This window comes from Chamaea fasciata, unplaced genomic scaffold, assembly GCF_029207755.1.
Source record: "Chamaea fasciata isolate MVZ Bird 193981 ecotype frontalis unplaced genomic scaffold, bChaFas1.0.hap1 SCAF_15, whole genome shotgun sequence".
NCBI classification, from domain to species: domain Eukaryota; kingdom Metazoa; phylum Chordata; class Aves; order Passeriformes; family Sylviidae; genus Chamaea; species Chamaea fasciata.
In genome coordinates this window covers 998,352-1,011,313 of record NW_027094100.1, presented here as the reverse complement: position 1 = coordinate 1,011,313, position 12,962 = coordinate 998,352, and the positions used below count along the sequence as shown (strand labels likewise).

Genomic DNA, 12,962 nt, shown 5'->3' with positions numbered 1-12,962 from the left:
TAGGGCAGCTCTCGGGCTGGGCTTGCTCTGGGGCAGCTGCTGGCAGTGGAGCAGTTGCTTTCCTGCCCTTTTCATGGACAGAATGATTCATGAGCCCTCAGACCCACATGAAATGAGCCCATAACGTGCTCGGGCCGATGCCGAGGAGCGTTTGCCCCACGGCTGGGCCAGCAGGGACTCACAAACCTGGGGCAGAGTGGGGAAATAACACCCTGGGTGTGCAAAAAGGGGGCACGGAACCAAAGGGGGTGTTCACTTCGGCATCCTTCCTGCAGGGATGCTGCCAAGCACATCCTCTCACGTGGGATCCTGTCCCCAAAAGCTCTTGTGAATCTCCTTGTGTGGGGTGCGGTTGTCCCAGCCCCGTGGGGGGAAATCAGATGCAAAAGGCTCAGACCTCAACCTGAAGAACTTGACACGGTAAAATTTTCCCAAAAAGCCCTGGTTAAGTGCAGATCCTGCATGGGACTGCCATGGCTGTGGGAAGGAGGAAAAGTGTCCTTAGATCTTTATTCCTGAGCTAACTGGGGGTAACACTTCTAATGAAATAGAACAGGATACGTGAAAACCTTGATATCAACCCCAAACTTTACCATCTTCTGTAGCTTTGTACTTGATTGGCGAGAAGGTTTCATTGGCTTTGCTGTTTGAGAAGCCAAAGAAGTGAAAGAAATCTTAGCAGCTCTAGTGACCTTGTGCTGAGAAGTTCCTTGTTTTCCCCTAGGGATCAATGAGCAGGGGCTCTACCGGATTGTCGGGGTGAACTCCAGAGTTCAAAAGCTGCTGAGTATATTAATGGGTAAGTACCTGGAATTTTGTTAAAGGCAAGTAGATGCTGCTGCTTTGAAGTGTTGCCAAGCAGGAGCAGAGGCTCCTGTGGGGGTCCCTCATGGTGGTGGCTGTGCCCTAGGGCCCTGTGCTGGTCGAGGCCGGGAGGTCCTGGGCACCACGGGCAGGTCTGTAGGTAGGACTCGTGTAGGTCCTGGCTTCTCCAGGTCCTGCTGCAGTCACTGCTGTCCTGCTCACACATGCTCCGAGTTCTGGCAGCCCTCCCAAATGCAAACCAAAATCTTCAAAGAAATAGCTGAAAGCTTTGGCTTTTCATCTCCTACCTGCCCCCTTGTTCCCAGCCCCCTTTGAAATGATTTTCTCCTGGATGTTGCATGCTGCCTGTGGCTGTTCTTGCTTTCCCCACGGACTTTCTGGTGCCTGTTTATCTCAGTCTTGCCCAGAGTTTTCCAGAATGTGTTTCCTTCGTGACTGGGGCGTTGGATCTGCAGTTCTGGATGCTCTGTAGAGACAAGCTGCCGGGTCTTGGCGCAGCAGAGGTTTGCTCTGGCTGTGTGGACAGAACCGCTTCAGCCCTGACCTCACAGGCAGCATTTCCATCCCACAGCTGCAGCCCTGGACCAGGCTGTCCATCTGTCCAGACATGCCTGAGACACAACAGTGGAAGAGAGAACAGAGCTGGGCTGGAGCAGGGCAGCTGCCCTTGGCCAGTCCTGTCTGATGCTGCTCAGACTCGGCAAAACCACGGATGAAATAGCTGCAGGAACAGGGAAACAAATGCCTACTGATTTGTTAGTGCCCTGCTGAATGTTGGGGGATTCCCTGGGGGAAATGCATGGCATTTCTGGCCATCCTCTGCTCATCTTCTTCTTTCCCTTCCTTTACTATCTTTCCTTTTCTACGTGACTTCCTTTTCCTTGTCCTCACAAAACTCCAGTGCTCCTTTCCCTCCATATTTCTTCTTGCAAAAGGTTTTCATCTGTTGTGTTTCAACATCTTTTCCTTCTCCTTTTCCAATTCCTCCCTCTTTTTCCACCACTGAGGTGTTCAGTGAGCAAAGCCCATGGTGAATGTTACGGCTGCCAGTGTTAAGCTGTGGAAAATAGATCATCCAGGCGATTGGAGTAGAAGGGCACGGCTCCAAATTCGGGTGCAGGCGACCTCTGTGCTGTGGCATTTGGAGAGTTCACTGCAGTCAGGAAAGCTGGTGCCTGGTGCTGTTGTTGGAGAAGTGTGGGGCAGGCTGGGGACGTGTGAAGGTGCCCCAGGGCTGTGGGGAGCCAGAGCTGTCCCATGGCACACATGGTGGGCACGGTGAGAGCATCCATCCAACAGCACTGCCCTGGAGCCCCGGGGCAGGTCCTGGCAGGTGTCCTCTGCTGATGCTCATCGCCACATCCCACGGGTGGCAGGGCCATGGAGCCCGTCATGCTGTCACAAAGGTGTCAGTCCTGGTGTCAGTCCCAGGGCTGTGACAGATGGCAAAACTCGTCGGGGTGAAGAGCTCTGCAGAGCTGGGAGGGATTCAGTTTTGGAGACCAGCCAGCATCCATTATCTCCTCAGCCGCTGAAGCCACTCAGCTGTCTCCCTCGTGTCTCATAAGGAGGTGATAAATGGCTGGTGCTTTTCCTTTGTCCCGGTGTGTCCTCGTTGGTTGCTGATGCTGGAAGCTCTGCTGGAGGCCACTCAGGGCTGGGAGTGGGACCCACTTTGGGAATCCCCCACGGTGTCAATCCTTGGGATGCTTGGCAAACCCGTGGCTCCATGATTTCTCCAAATTGTGGGGGATTAAATTTTCGTCATCCCCGGTGTCTGGGCTGTCTGTGAAGTCAGTGTCCCATGGAAACGTGTCCCTTGTCAAACCCCATCTGTTCTCGCTGCCCTCGGGGCTCCTCGCGGATGGAGGAGCCAAACTGTGCTTCCCCTGTCAGGTTTCCCTTATATTTAGAAATGAATGTGGGCAGCGTTACTGCTTCGCATACAGTTGAAATGGCAAAAAGATCGAGTTTCCCTGGGCTGGTGTCAGTGGCGGTGCCGGGAAGGGCTTTGGCGCGGCGTGGCCCTGCAGCAGGTCGGCGTGGTGGCCGCGGGGCAGTGGCTCCTGTGGCCAGCAGCGGGGTCAGGGGCAGCGCCAGCCCCGGCCTTGGGTTTCAGGGCAGATTTGGTGGGGTCTGCTCTGGGGTGTAGCACTGGGGGGTGCAGATCATCTCCCCAGCATTCACTGGTACCACGTGCCATCCAAACGAGGACAAAACCCAACCAATAAGCGAACTTTCATCCGCGGGAGCTCCCGTGAGAGGGTTTATTGTGGCACTCTGGGGGCCCCAGCAGCTCTGAGCTCTGCAGAAGGTGAGTTGCAGATCCCCCTCGCTGCTGGGAGGTGTCATCCTGGGGCTGTCTGGGGAGTCTCTCCGTGACCATCACACTGGGGTAACGAGCTGCTTGCCCAGGCTGTTCCCCTCACCCTGGAGAAATCTGTGAGAGACGTCAGATGAGGGATTGGCAGCAAAAATCAGCTCCGGGGTCAGTGCTGGCTGTGGGGGCTTTTCCAGCCCCTGGCCCCAGCTCCCGTGGAAGTGTGTCCTTGTGGGAGGCAGGGCTGGCTGCAGCATCTCCGCCTGGGGAGACAGATGCTGCGGCCCAGGGCGGCAGCTTCTCGCAGACTCATCCATCTGAAGGTCAAGGGGAGCTGATTAACTGCTCTGAGCCTTTTCATGGGACCGACTGTGGAATTTCACCTCGTGTTCCATGATCCTGCCTAGGAGCTGCTGGGTGAGCCTCTGCAAAGACACGAACACTGTGGTTGTGTGTTCTGCTTTGGTTGAAAAGGTTTTTTTTTCTGAAAAAAAAAAAAAAGATGGAACTTCTGGGGGGATTTTGTTGTTTTGTTTGTTTTTTTACTATGCTGAACTTGACTCCATTAAAATTCTCTCCTTGTAAAGGCAGTGCTGTAGGAACTTTCCTGGGCATTGAGTCAGGAGGATGGAGGTCATTTGTGTGATTGCTGAGACACACATGATCTTTGTGTGAATATGAATTTCTTATGTGTTTACTTTTCCAAGTGCACCTCTTGACTTTTTTTTTTTTTTAAATTTAAATAAACCCTTGGCCCTGAGGGAAAGCTGAACTCCATTCATGGCATTCTTTTAAGTAGGTTAAAAATTGCCCCATGCTTCCATGGGGCTTTAAAATTCAAAAGTGCATTATTTGTGTCTGTGAAAAGGCAAAACCCCCCTGAGCTGAGCCCGTGGGAGCAGATGGTGTCAGCAGCTGTGGCTGTGTCACCCTGGGCCCTGGGGACAGTGGAAGCCCTGGCACCTGCACTGCTCCCCAGGGACACTTGGCACTGGTGGGACCCACAGCCAGGGACCCCACAGGGGCTGCCCTGGGCTTCTGCTGGACCTGCCTGAGTCTCCAGGATGGAGTTAGCAAAGAGCATTGGAGGAGCAGCATCCAGGCAGGAGAGATCAGCGTATGGGGCACTTCCCTGTCTGGCTTTTCTGTGCCCTTGGTTTGGTGCTCCTGCCCTCGGTTTGGTGCTCCTGCCCTCGGTTTGGTGTTCCTGCCCTCGGTTTGGTGCTCCTGCCCTCGGTTTGGTGCTCCTGCCCTCGGTTTGGTGCTCCTGCCCTCGGTTTGGTGTTCCTGCCCTCGGTTTGGTGTTCCTGCCCTCGGTTTGGTGCTCCTGCCCTCGGTTTGGTGCTCCTGCCCTCGGTTTGGTGCTCCTGCCCTCGGTTTGGTGCTCCTGCCCTTGGTTTGGTGCTCCTGCCCTTGGTTTGGTGCTCCTGGCCCCAGCTGGGAGCTGTCACCATCTGGGACTCAGTGCTGTGCCTGAGCCACTTCCCAGTGGCCTGGTGTTGTCTGTGCAGGTGACTATGGATGTGGCTGTGCAGGTGGCTGTGCAGGTGGCTGTGCAGGTGGCTGTGCAGGTGGCTGTGCAGGTGACTATGGAGGTGGCTATGGAGGTGGCTGTGCAGGTGGCTGTGCAGGTGGCTGTGCAGGTGACTATGGAGGTGGCTATGGAGGTGGCTGTGCAGGTGGCTGTGCAGGTGACTATGGAGGTGACTATGGAGGTGGCCTTGCAGGTGGCTGTGCAGGTGACTATGGAGGTGGCAGTGCAGGTGCCTGTGGAGGTGGCAGTGCAGGTGACTATGGAGGTGGCTGTGCTGGTGGCTGTGCTGGTGGCAGTGCAGGTGGCTGTGCAGGTGACTATGGAGGTGGCTGTGCAGGTGCCTGTGGAGGTGGCAGTGCAGGTGGCTATGGAGGTGGCTGTGCAGGTGGCTGTGCAGGTGACTATGGAGGTGGCCTTGCAGGTGGCTGTGCAGGTGACTATGGAGGTGGCTGTGCTGGTGGCAGTGCAGGTGGCTATGGAGGTGGCAGTGCAGGTGACTGTGCTGGTGGCTGTGCAGGTGGCTGTGGCTGTAATTGCCAGCCCAGAGCGGGGTGGGGAGGTGGCTGCAGGATGACGATGGTGCTGCCCATTGTGGGCAGAGGGTCCCTGTTTGTCTGGGTCCTTGTGTCTGTGCCTGGCTGTCCCTGGTGTCCCTGAGCACCTCGGGCTGCTGTGCCCGGTGTCCTGGCACGCTCCAAGCCACACTGCCCCTGTCCTTGCTCGGCATGGAGGGTTCCCTTTTCTGTCTCTCATCCCATGCCAGTAAGTTTGACCTGTCCCTGGTGATGACCCTCACACCCCTGCAGACGTGTCCTGAGCTGGGAACAGCAAATAAAACGGGATGTGATGGTCTCCCCACACAGCTGAGCTGGCACGAACTGGAATTTTCTTCTGTTTCCTTCAGTTGCTGGTTTTTTTTTGTCATTTTCCATAGATCCCAAGACAGCCACAGAGACAGACACAGAGATCTGTGCAGAGTGGGAGATCAAGACCATTACTAGTGCACTGAAAACCTACCTGAGGTAAGGAGAAAAGGCTCGCCCGGCTTCAGGAGGGGTTTGGTGCTGGCCTGGGATTTTACTGCCTGTTACTGCAGAGCCTGAACAACAGCACTTTTATAGAAACAGAGCAGAAACTGCTCTTAGGGAATTTATCCTGGCTTTTCCCTGACTTTCCAGTAGGTCTGAGCAGGATCTGGGGAACAGACTCAGCTCTGACAGACGCACGTATTATACAAACACGATTTTAAAAACTCGTTCTTGCATCCCCTGCCTTGATATAAGCTTTTCCCAGTGGACTTCCACCTTCTGAGCATGTGGCAGAAGGGCACTGCAGTGTAAGGGCAGGGGCCGTAGGGCTTTTCCAGACCTGGTGCTGAGCTTTATTGCCGTTACGATTTCTGTGTGTCAGAGCCGGTATCATCCCGGGGATCTTCCCAACAGGATTGGGTGTTGGCAGGCAGCAGCATCTCATTATCCACAACGTGCTTCTACCTGTCGTGACTGCAGCTCCTTGCTCTCAGTTGTGTGCTGGGTTGTGTTTCAGAGAGCGAGGGAGCGCAAGAGAGAGCCTAAATCCAATTAGGATGATAAGTGTAATTAGCCTGGTGGATCTCAGCCTAGAAAATCACAGAATTTTGCATGATTGGCAACCTTTGCTCCGGAGTCTGAACTGTTGGCAAAGCAGAGAGGAATGTGGGCAGCACCAGTGTGTCCCTCTGAAGGGATGCAGCAGATGGGAGGGGATTGGGAATGGGGTTTGGGAAAGTTTTACAACCAGGCTTGTCTATCTTTTTAATTTATTTTCAAACTTACTTGGAAATCGTGGGCTCAGTAATGCGCTGAAGCTGTTACTGAAGGAACGCTAAAATTAAAGATTAATTTATTGGTGAATAAATCAAAGGTCCTTTCACAGATCTTACTCCTTCTGATGGGGGGAGTTAATTAGAGCTGGTATTGCTTAACTCTGCCCTTTTCAAAATGGAGCTGAGCTTATTGTAGGGGCAAAGCTTTCTTGGTGTGGATTGTGTTCCTCAGATGTGGTTTATGCCCGTTTCCTTTTTATCTTCCAGAATGCTCCCGGGGCCCCTCATGATGTACCAGTTTCAAAGGAGCTTCATCAAAGCAGCGAGTGAGTTTGTTGATGTTTATGGCCCCGCTCCCGAAGAGGAGCCTCATTTGCCAGGGGCTGCCATCCCCCCTGCCCTGCTGCCTCCCCCTGTGCCCTGGCCAGCAGAGCAGGGCTGGAGCTGGGGCAGGCTGGTGCTGGGAGGTGACCGGAGGAGGAGGAGGAAGCACAGACAGTGCTGGGAGCGCGGGGCTGGCGGTGGCTGTGACCATCAGCTGCTGCTAAACTGCTCCACGGTGTTTGAGGGGCTCACTGCTGCTTCAGGTGTCTGGGCCATGATTCCCTCAGTGCCCAGGGAAGGGGCTTTGCTGGCAGCAGGGGATTTTCCGTCGGCAGCCGTGCAGCCTGTGGATATGGGTGTCAGGAGGGCCCCGTGGTCCATTCCAGTGCTGGTCTCCTCCAGCAGCTCCCAGGTAGAACCATGGACCCAAGCAGCCTGAGGAGCACCAGGTGCTCCAGCCTGGCCTGCACTGGCACACTGAACATGGGAATGTATTCCCATCGCTGGAATCACTCTGCTTGCAGCCAGCCCTGCCCTGCTCCTCATGCTGCTCACGTGGCATCTGCTCTCAGCTCACTGTTTCAGCCCATTAAGTGTCTTCCTTTGGAAACAGCTGGATGGAGTTGATAGGAAGGAGCAGCACCGTGGGGAGTATCTGCAGTGCCTGGGTGTGGGATGCAGCAGCTCCCTGGGATGTCTGTCAGGGGCAGTGTTAGGCCTCTTCCCATACCAACCCCCTAATGTGGAGATAAATGATCTTCTGTTCCCCGTGCAGAACAAGAGAATCAGGAGTCCAGGGTGTCGGAGATCCACAGCCTCGTTCATCGGCTCCCGGAGAAAAACAGGCAGATGCTGCACTTGCTCATGAACCATTTGGCAAAGTACGTTTATGACTGATGTGTTTTTCTCTCCTTTTTCCATTTCCTCTGAAAGTTAATAGTGGTGGAAAAGTTTCCTTGTGTGTGTGTGGTGTTGAGTCATATCTGGTTGGCAACTGGAAACCGGCGTGTGAGTGAACTGGGGACCGAGAGACCGAGTGGGGTGGGAGGGGGGGATGAGGGAGGGAGGGAGGGATGGGGGACAGGAGCTTCCCAGGCAGCCCCAGCCCCACAGCAGCACCAGGAGCCCGTTCTCTCCTGGGAACCTTGTGTTGCTTTCACTGGCCTGGAATGGGTTTGGCTACACAGGCTGTCCAGGAGGCAGAGTGGAGGTGCAGCTCCTCACGTGGTTTCAGAGCAAACCTGCCACTGAAGGGCTAAAAGTGATTTCTTTGCACAACAAATGACTACTCTGGGGCATATCCTCACCCTGATCAATCAACATTTTTGTGTTACCTTGAAAGTTTGCGAGGACGAAGGAATGGGATAATCTTTCTTTCTTTCTTTCGGTGCTAGAGCTGACCTGTAATTTCCCATCTTCTTCCTGCTCCTGCAGGTTCCCATGGAAACCTTTTATTAGTGTTTTAGAAGTGAAAGCATCATCAGGTGTTTGTGGCAGCCTCAAGGCTGCAGGGTTGGACCTGCCCTTGCTGTTTGCAGCAGTGCTGCAGGAGCAGCAGGGCTGAGGCCAGACTGGGAAATCTGGGGAATGACTTAATTGGGAAAACTGCTTAGGAGGAGATCTGGAAGGATCCAAGTTATCTGTTCAGAAGAAGAAATAACAAGTGATATTTGAAATAGGCTTAAACATAACTCCAGATGCTTTCCTGTGGCTTGGGCTTGTGTCTGCTCCATGGGGTCCCTGGCAAGGCTGTTAAAAACCAAGCTGCTGGTTTAGGTGTTGGTTTCTGCATTTACAGCCTGCAGCCGAGGCCCAGTGGTTCCAGGTGCACCCTTCAGCCAGATGGGGTTGCCCAGAGCAGCTGTGGCTGCCCCTGGATCCCTGGAAGTGTCCAAGGCCAGGCTGGACGGGGTTTGGAGCAGCCTGGGACAGTGGGAGATGTCCCTGCCCATGGCAAGGAGTGGAACTGGGTGAGCTTTAAGGTCCCTTCCCACCCAAACTCTTCTAGGATTCTCTGATTGTGTGTGTGCAGGGAATCTGTAATTGCTCCAGTGTTTTCCATCTAAAGGAAAAACCTGGTGATGGAGTAGAGATGTGGAGTCAGGTTTACAGTGGGGTTTGTGCTGCTTTAGTGGGGAAGGAATTCAAACAAAACAAACTGTGTGTGTGGTGGCGTGTGCTATTTTAGGAAGAGAAACAGCTCATAGTCTTATTTAATAGGAAAAAAATTATCTCAGAGAAGGGCAGGAAGCTGAGGAGCGAGAGCCTGCTGAGCTCTCCAGCCTTGGGGCAGGATTCCTGGGAGGGGATCCTGGGCTGCAGAGGCACAGCCAGCCCCAGGATTGGGCTCACAGCTTCCCCTGGGGCTGGTGCTGCAGCCCCTGCTCTGCTCAGCAGCACCCTGATCCAGGAGCAGCACCCTGATCCAGGAGCAGCACCCTGATCCAGGAGCCGCACCCTGATCCAGGAGCCGCACCCTGATCCAGGAGCAGCACCCTGATCCAGGAGCGCCCACGGGGCAGCCAGGGCCAGGGCTCTTTGCCATTACTCTCTAAAATTAGAGCTGCTTGAGGCTGCAGTGCCATTGAGCCAGATTAAAGACAAGAATGGAGAGAAACCTTCACATCTGCAGCAGATGTTTGGAGGGAGGGGCTGTGCTGCCCCGGGGGGATGCTCTGGATGGCTGGGACTGGCTGGGTCTGGGTGCTGCTGAGGGCCAGGGCACCCTCAGCCAGCCTGGGCAAAGCCAAGGGCGTCTGGCTGCCCCTGCCAGCCTGGGCTGCACTGCTTGGAGGGCTTTGTCTCATCTGTTTCTGTCTGGGCTTTTTTTTTTTTTTATTTTAAGTAACGTATGAATAATCAAGATTTGCATGTTTATCAGATGAGCTAAAAGAATATTTCTCACAGCCTGGCCGTGGAGATTTCTGACACTAAAACCAGAACTTGGGCTGAGTCGGTCAAGTAAAGAAAGAGCCTGTCTTGGGTGGTTTCTGACTTCTGTGTTTTTGGGGTGTACGTGCTCTGCTGCACTGAGGAGGGGTGTGGGGTTCCTCGTGTGATGAAGCTGCAGTTTTTATTAACAGTAATAAAACGGGTAAGAAAGCTGAAGTGTTCAAAAGCGGCAATTATTAACCCCAGTAGCAGACAGGATGAGTGCCTTGGAGGTAGTTCAGCAGAGCCCTTCCCTGTGTGGTGGGCTCTCAGAACTGGGGTGCACTGAGTGCGGCCCACGGAGGAGGGACAGGAGAAATCCCAGGAACAGACAGGGTAGTGGGCAAGGAGCATTTTGATAGAAAGTTATTTTGATTTCTGCCTCTTACTGCACCCCTGAGCCCATTTGTTCTGCCTCATGTCCATACAGTTGTTCACTCTGGCCCAGGGAGCAGGAGCAGTCCCCATCCCTGCTCCTTTTACCCTTCCAGCTTGAACCAGTCTGGGTTTCTCTGATTAAACCAGTTTGTTTTAATGCCAAGTAAGTCAAAGGGAAACAAGGTTCCTGTGGTGCTGCCAGGCTGGTGGTGGCTGTGCCAGGGGTGCTGCTGGAGTGGAGCTGGTTGCAGAAAATTGCCTTTTTTGTTAGTGGAGCTGCAATATCATCCCATGCCTCCTTCTTCTTTTGTAATGTACTTTCTCACCCAGGAGTCAATGCTGTGGAGGTGCAGAGCACGGGGCTTTCACTCTGATTATATTTCCAGCATTTAGGGAATTATTTTTCACGCATGGCCATAATTTGACACCTGAGCTTTGTTCCTGTGGCAGCGAGTCCGGGTTCTCCAGCACAGATGGTGCCAGGCTCGTACCCCTTCTGTGGGGCTCCCAGACCCTTCTGTGGGCTGGCACTGCCCCACAGAACCCTGAGCCAGGCGCCCCCTCCCCTTGTGCCAAGGTCAGGGCCACGCAGGAGGCTGCAGCCGAGCTGTGTGTACGTGTGTTTAGCAGAATTAATTATCTCTAATCACTCCCAGCTGTGGCCTGGCCAACACGGGCTGGCTCCCTTTGGTTTTGCTGTGGTGGTGTTTTCTAGTTTACGTGTTTTTAACCAAGATGACAGTGATTGTTATCTCCTGCACAAATTGTTTGCTGCTGATCAGGCCGATGGTTTCCATGGGCTCCGCAGGGCAGCTGCTGATGCGGATCTGGCAAAACCCTCCACGGGGCAGGGGCTGGACACGGAGCCTGGAGCGTTCCCGAGGGCTCGCCGCTCAACCAGGGGCTGCTGGCAAAGGACAAGAAGAGAAAATTCCTCCAGGTCTTCTGCCTAAAAATACAACCAGGGCTTGCTTCGCTCGGCGCGGGGCAGCTCGCGCCGCGCTCGGGGCTGCGCTGCCCGCAGAGCCCTGCAGGAGCTGCTCCGGTGCCCACCACGGTGCCTCCGTGCCCAGCAGCTCCAGGAGCCCACCAGGGCACCTGTGCAGGGCCAGGGGCGGCAGCTCCCCCAGGAATGTGCTTTCCCTCGGGTTGTTGTGCCGGTTTCCCCCGAAGGTGCAGCCGGCAAAGGAGGCTGACGCCTCTTGGCACAGCAGGTCTGATTTCATCCCCGTGGCAGCTGTTTATGCTGCTGTCTGGTGACTATTCATTTGCTTGATTTATGTATTGCTTCCAGTAAGTCATTCTCGTCCAGGACATTCTGGAAATTTCCACTAGCCATTGAGGCCTGTGAGATGCTCGGCTGTCGTGTGCTGCTCGCCTGATTTGGGTGCCAGAAGCAAACGGGGAGCTGTCTCTGAGCTGGTGTGGCCGGGCCAGGCAATGATCCTCCTTGCTGCCTTTGGGAATGCCGTTTTTATGCCCAGTGCCTGTTTCTGCTCCTTTTGGGTCATGGCAGTGCTGGATCCAGGCAAAGCCCTGCAGTTCAAGTGACCTAAAGGATCTGGGTGCTCCTGTGGGTAGCGAAAGGGAAGTGACTTGGAGTGAGACTCCCCGTAGGCACATGCTGCCTTGCAGGAGCTGGGAGAATCCTGCCTGGGGCTTGGCTGTCCTGGCTCAGGTTCATGCTGTGCTCTTTCACCCCTTTTCCTTTTTCCCTAGTTGGAATGAGTTGGGCTTTGAGGTCCCTTCCAAGCCAACCCATTCTGCTGTTCCATGCTTCTGTGGTTTGTGCTCTGGAGCTGGAGGCGCCAGAGCCTTGTGGGGAAGAGCAGCACCTTTGGTTTCCCCTTTGCTCTCCTCTCCCTCACGTGTTTTGGTGGAGGAGCTGGTGATGCTTCCGCAGAGGCGAGACAGCCCTGCAGCACTCTGTGCCTGCCCTTGCCAGCTCTGCCTCCCTCTCACTCCTCTGCTTTTGTTTTTAATACAAGATTCTGCAGAATTACAAACCACCACAAAAAGCCCTGTAGGTGCTCGCTGGGTTTTTTGGGCTTGGCTTCCTGTAATGTGTAAATTAGCAAAGGGTTTTGTTCTGCTTCTGCAAATGAACTTTTAACCCCCTCTGTCTGGATTGTCCCTGGAGCAGCTGTGTGGGTGCTGGTAGCTTTTCCTTCCATGCTTCTCTGAAAGGTGCTCATATTTTATGCAGGCTCTCCAGTTTTTAGCTGGAGGGGAATGTGCCCCAGAGCCTGCAGTCCCTCGCTGGGTTCTTTTGCACCCACATCCTGCGCAAGACTCGAGTCTGGAGATAGGATAATGGGGGTCTTGGACTAAAGCTGGCATCACCAACCTGGCATGATGATTTAGCAGCTCGAAACAAAGCAGCTGCTGGGTTTGCTGTGGAGTTTCTGTGGTTGAACATCTCTGCCGAGCTCCTCCTGCATCTCCAGGAGCAGCACCAGGCATTTTGCATTCCTCAAGTGTGAATTCTTGTGGGCTTGTGTCTGAACTTGGTGTTGTTGGGTAGAGGCTGTTGATAACACATAATTATCCGGATTCTTTTTTATTGTTTATCTCAGTGAAACTGAAACTGGGTATGGAAAGAGATTGAATCAAGAGTGAGCAAAAGATTTCCAATAACTGGTTGGAGTCTCCCTGGTGGTGTCTGCACCGTCCCCGCAGACAGAGTGGGATGGAGGTGTCCTCATGAGCACATCGCTCGACTGCTGTGTATGAACAGACCCAGCACTGAACCAAACTCATGTAGAGAGATTTTAGTCAGACAGTCTTTCAGCAGAAGAAAGGAAATCAGCATTGCCAAGATATCGCAGGGCTGCAGTTTTTGCCAG

The 12,962-nt window shown here is 54.1% G+C and overlaps 1 protein-coding gene across 3 annotated transcripts in view; it reads left to right on the top strand.

The window, feature by feature from the left end:
• ARHGAP26 (Rho GTPase activating protein 26) overlaps positions 1-12,962 on the top strand; it is a 97,460-nt gene that overhangs the window by 49,892 nt on the left and 34,606 nt on the right. For all 3 annotated transcript variants that reach the window (XM_066197506.1, XM_066197505.1, XM_066197507.1), the window contains exons 14-17: positions 725-799; positions 5,614-5,701; positions 6,751-6,809; positions 7,583-7,688. In XM_066197506.1, coding sequence (XP_066053603.1) covers positions 725-799; positions 5,614-5,701; positions 6,751-6,809; positions 7,583-7,688 — 328 coding nt within the window. The remainder of the gene's footprint in view (positions 1-724; positions 800-5,613; positions 5,702-6,750; positions 6,810-7,582; positions 7,689-12,962) is intronic.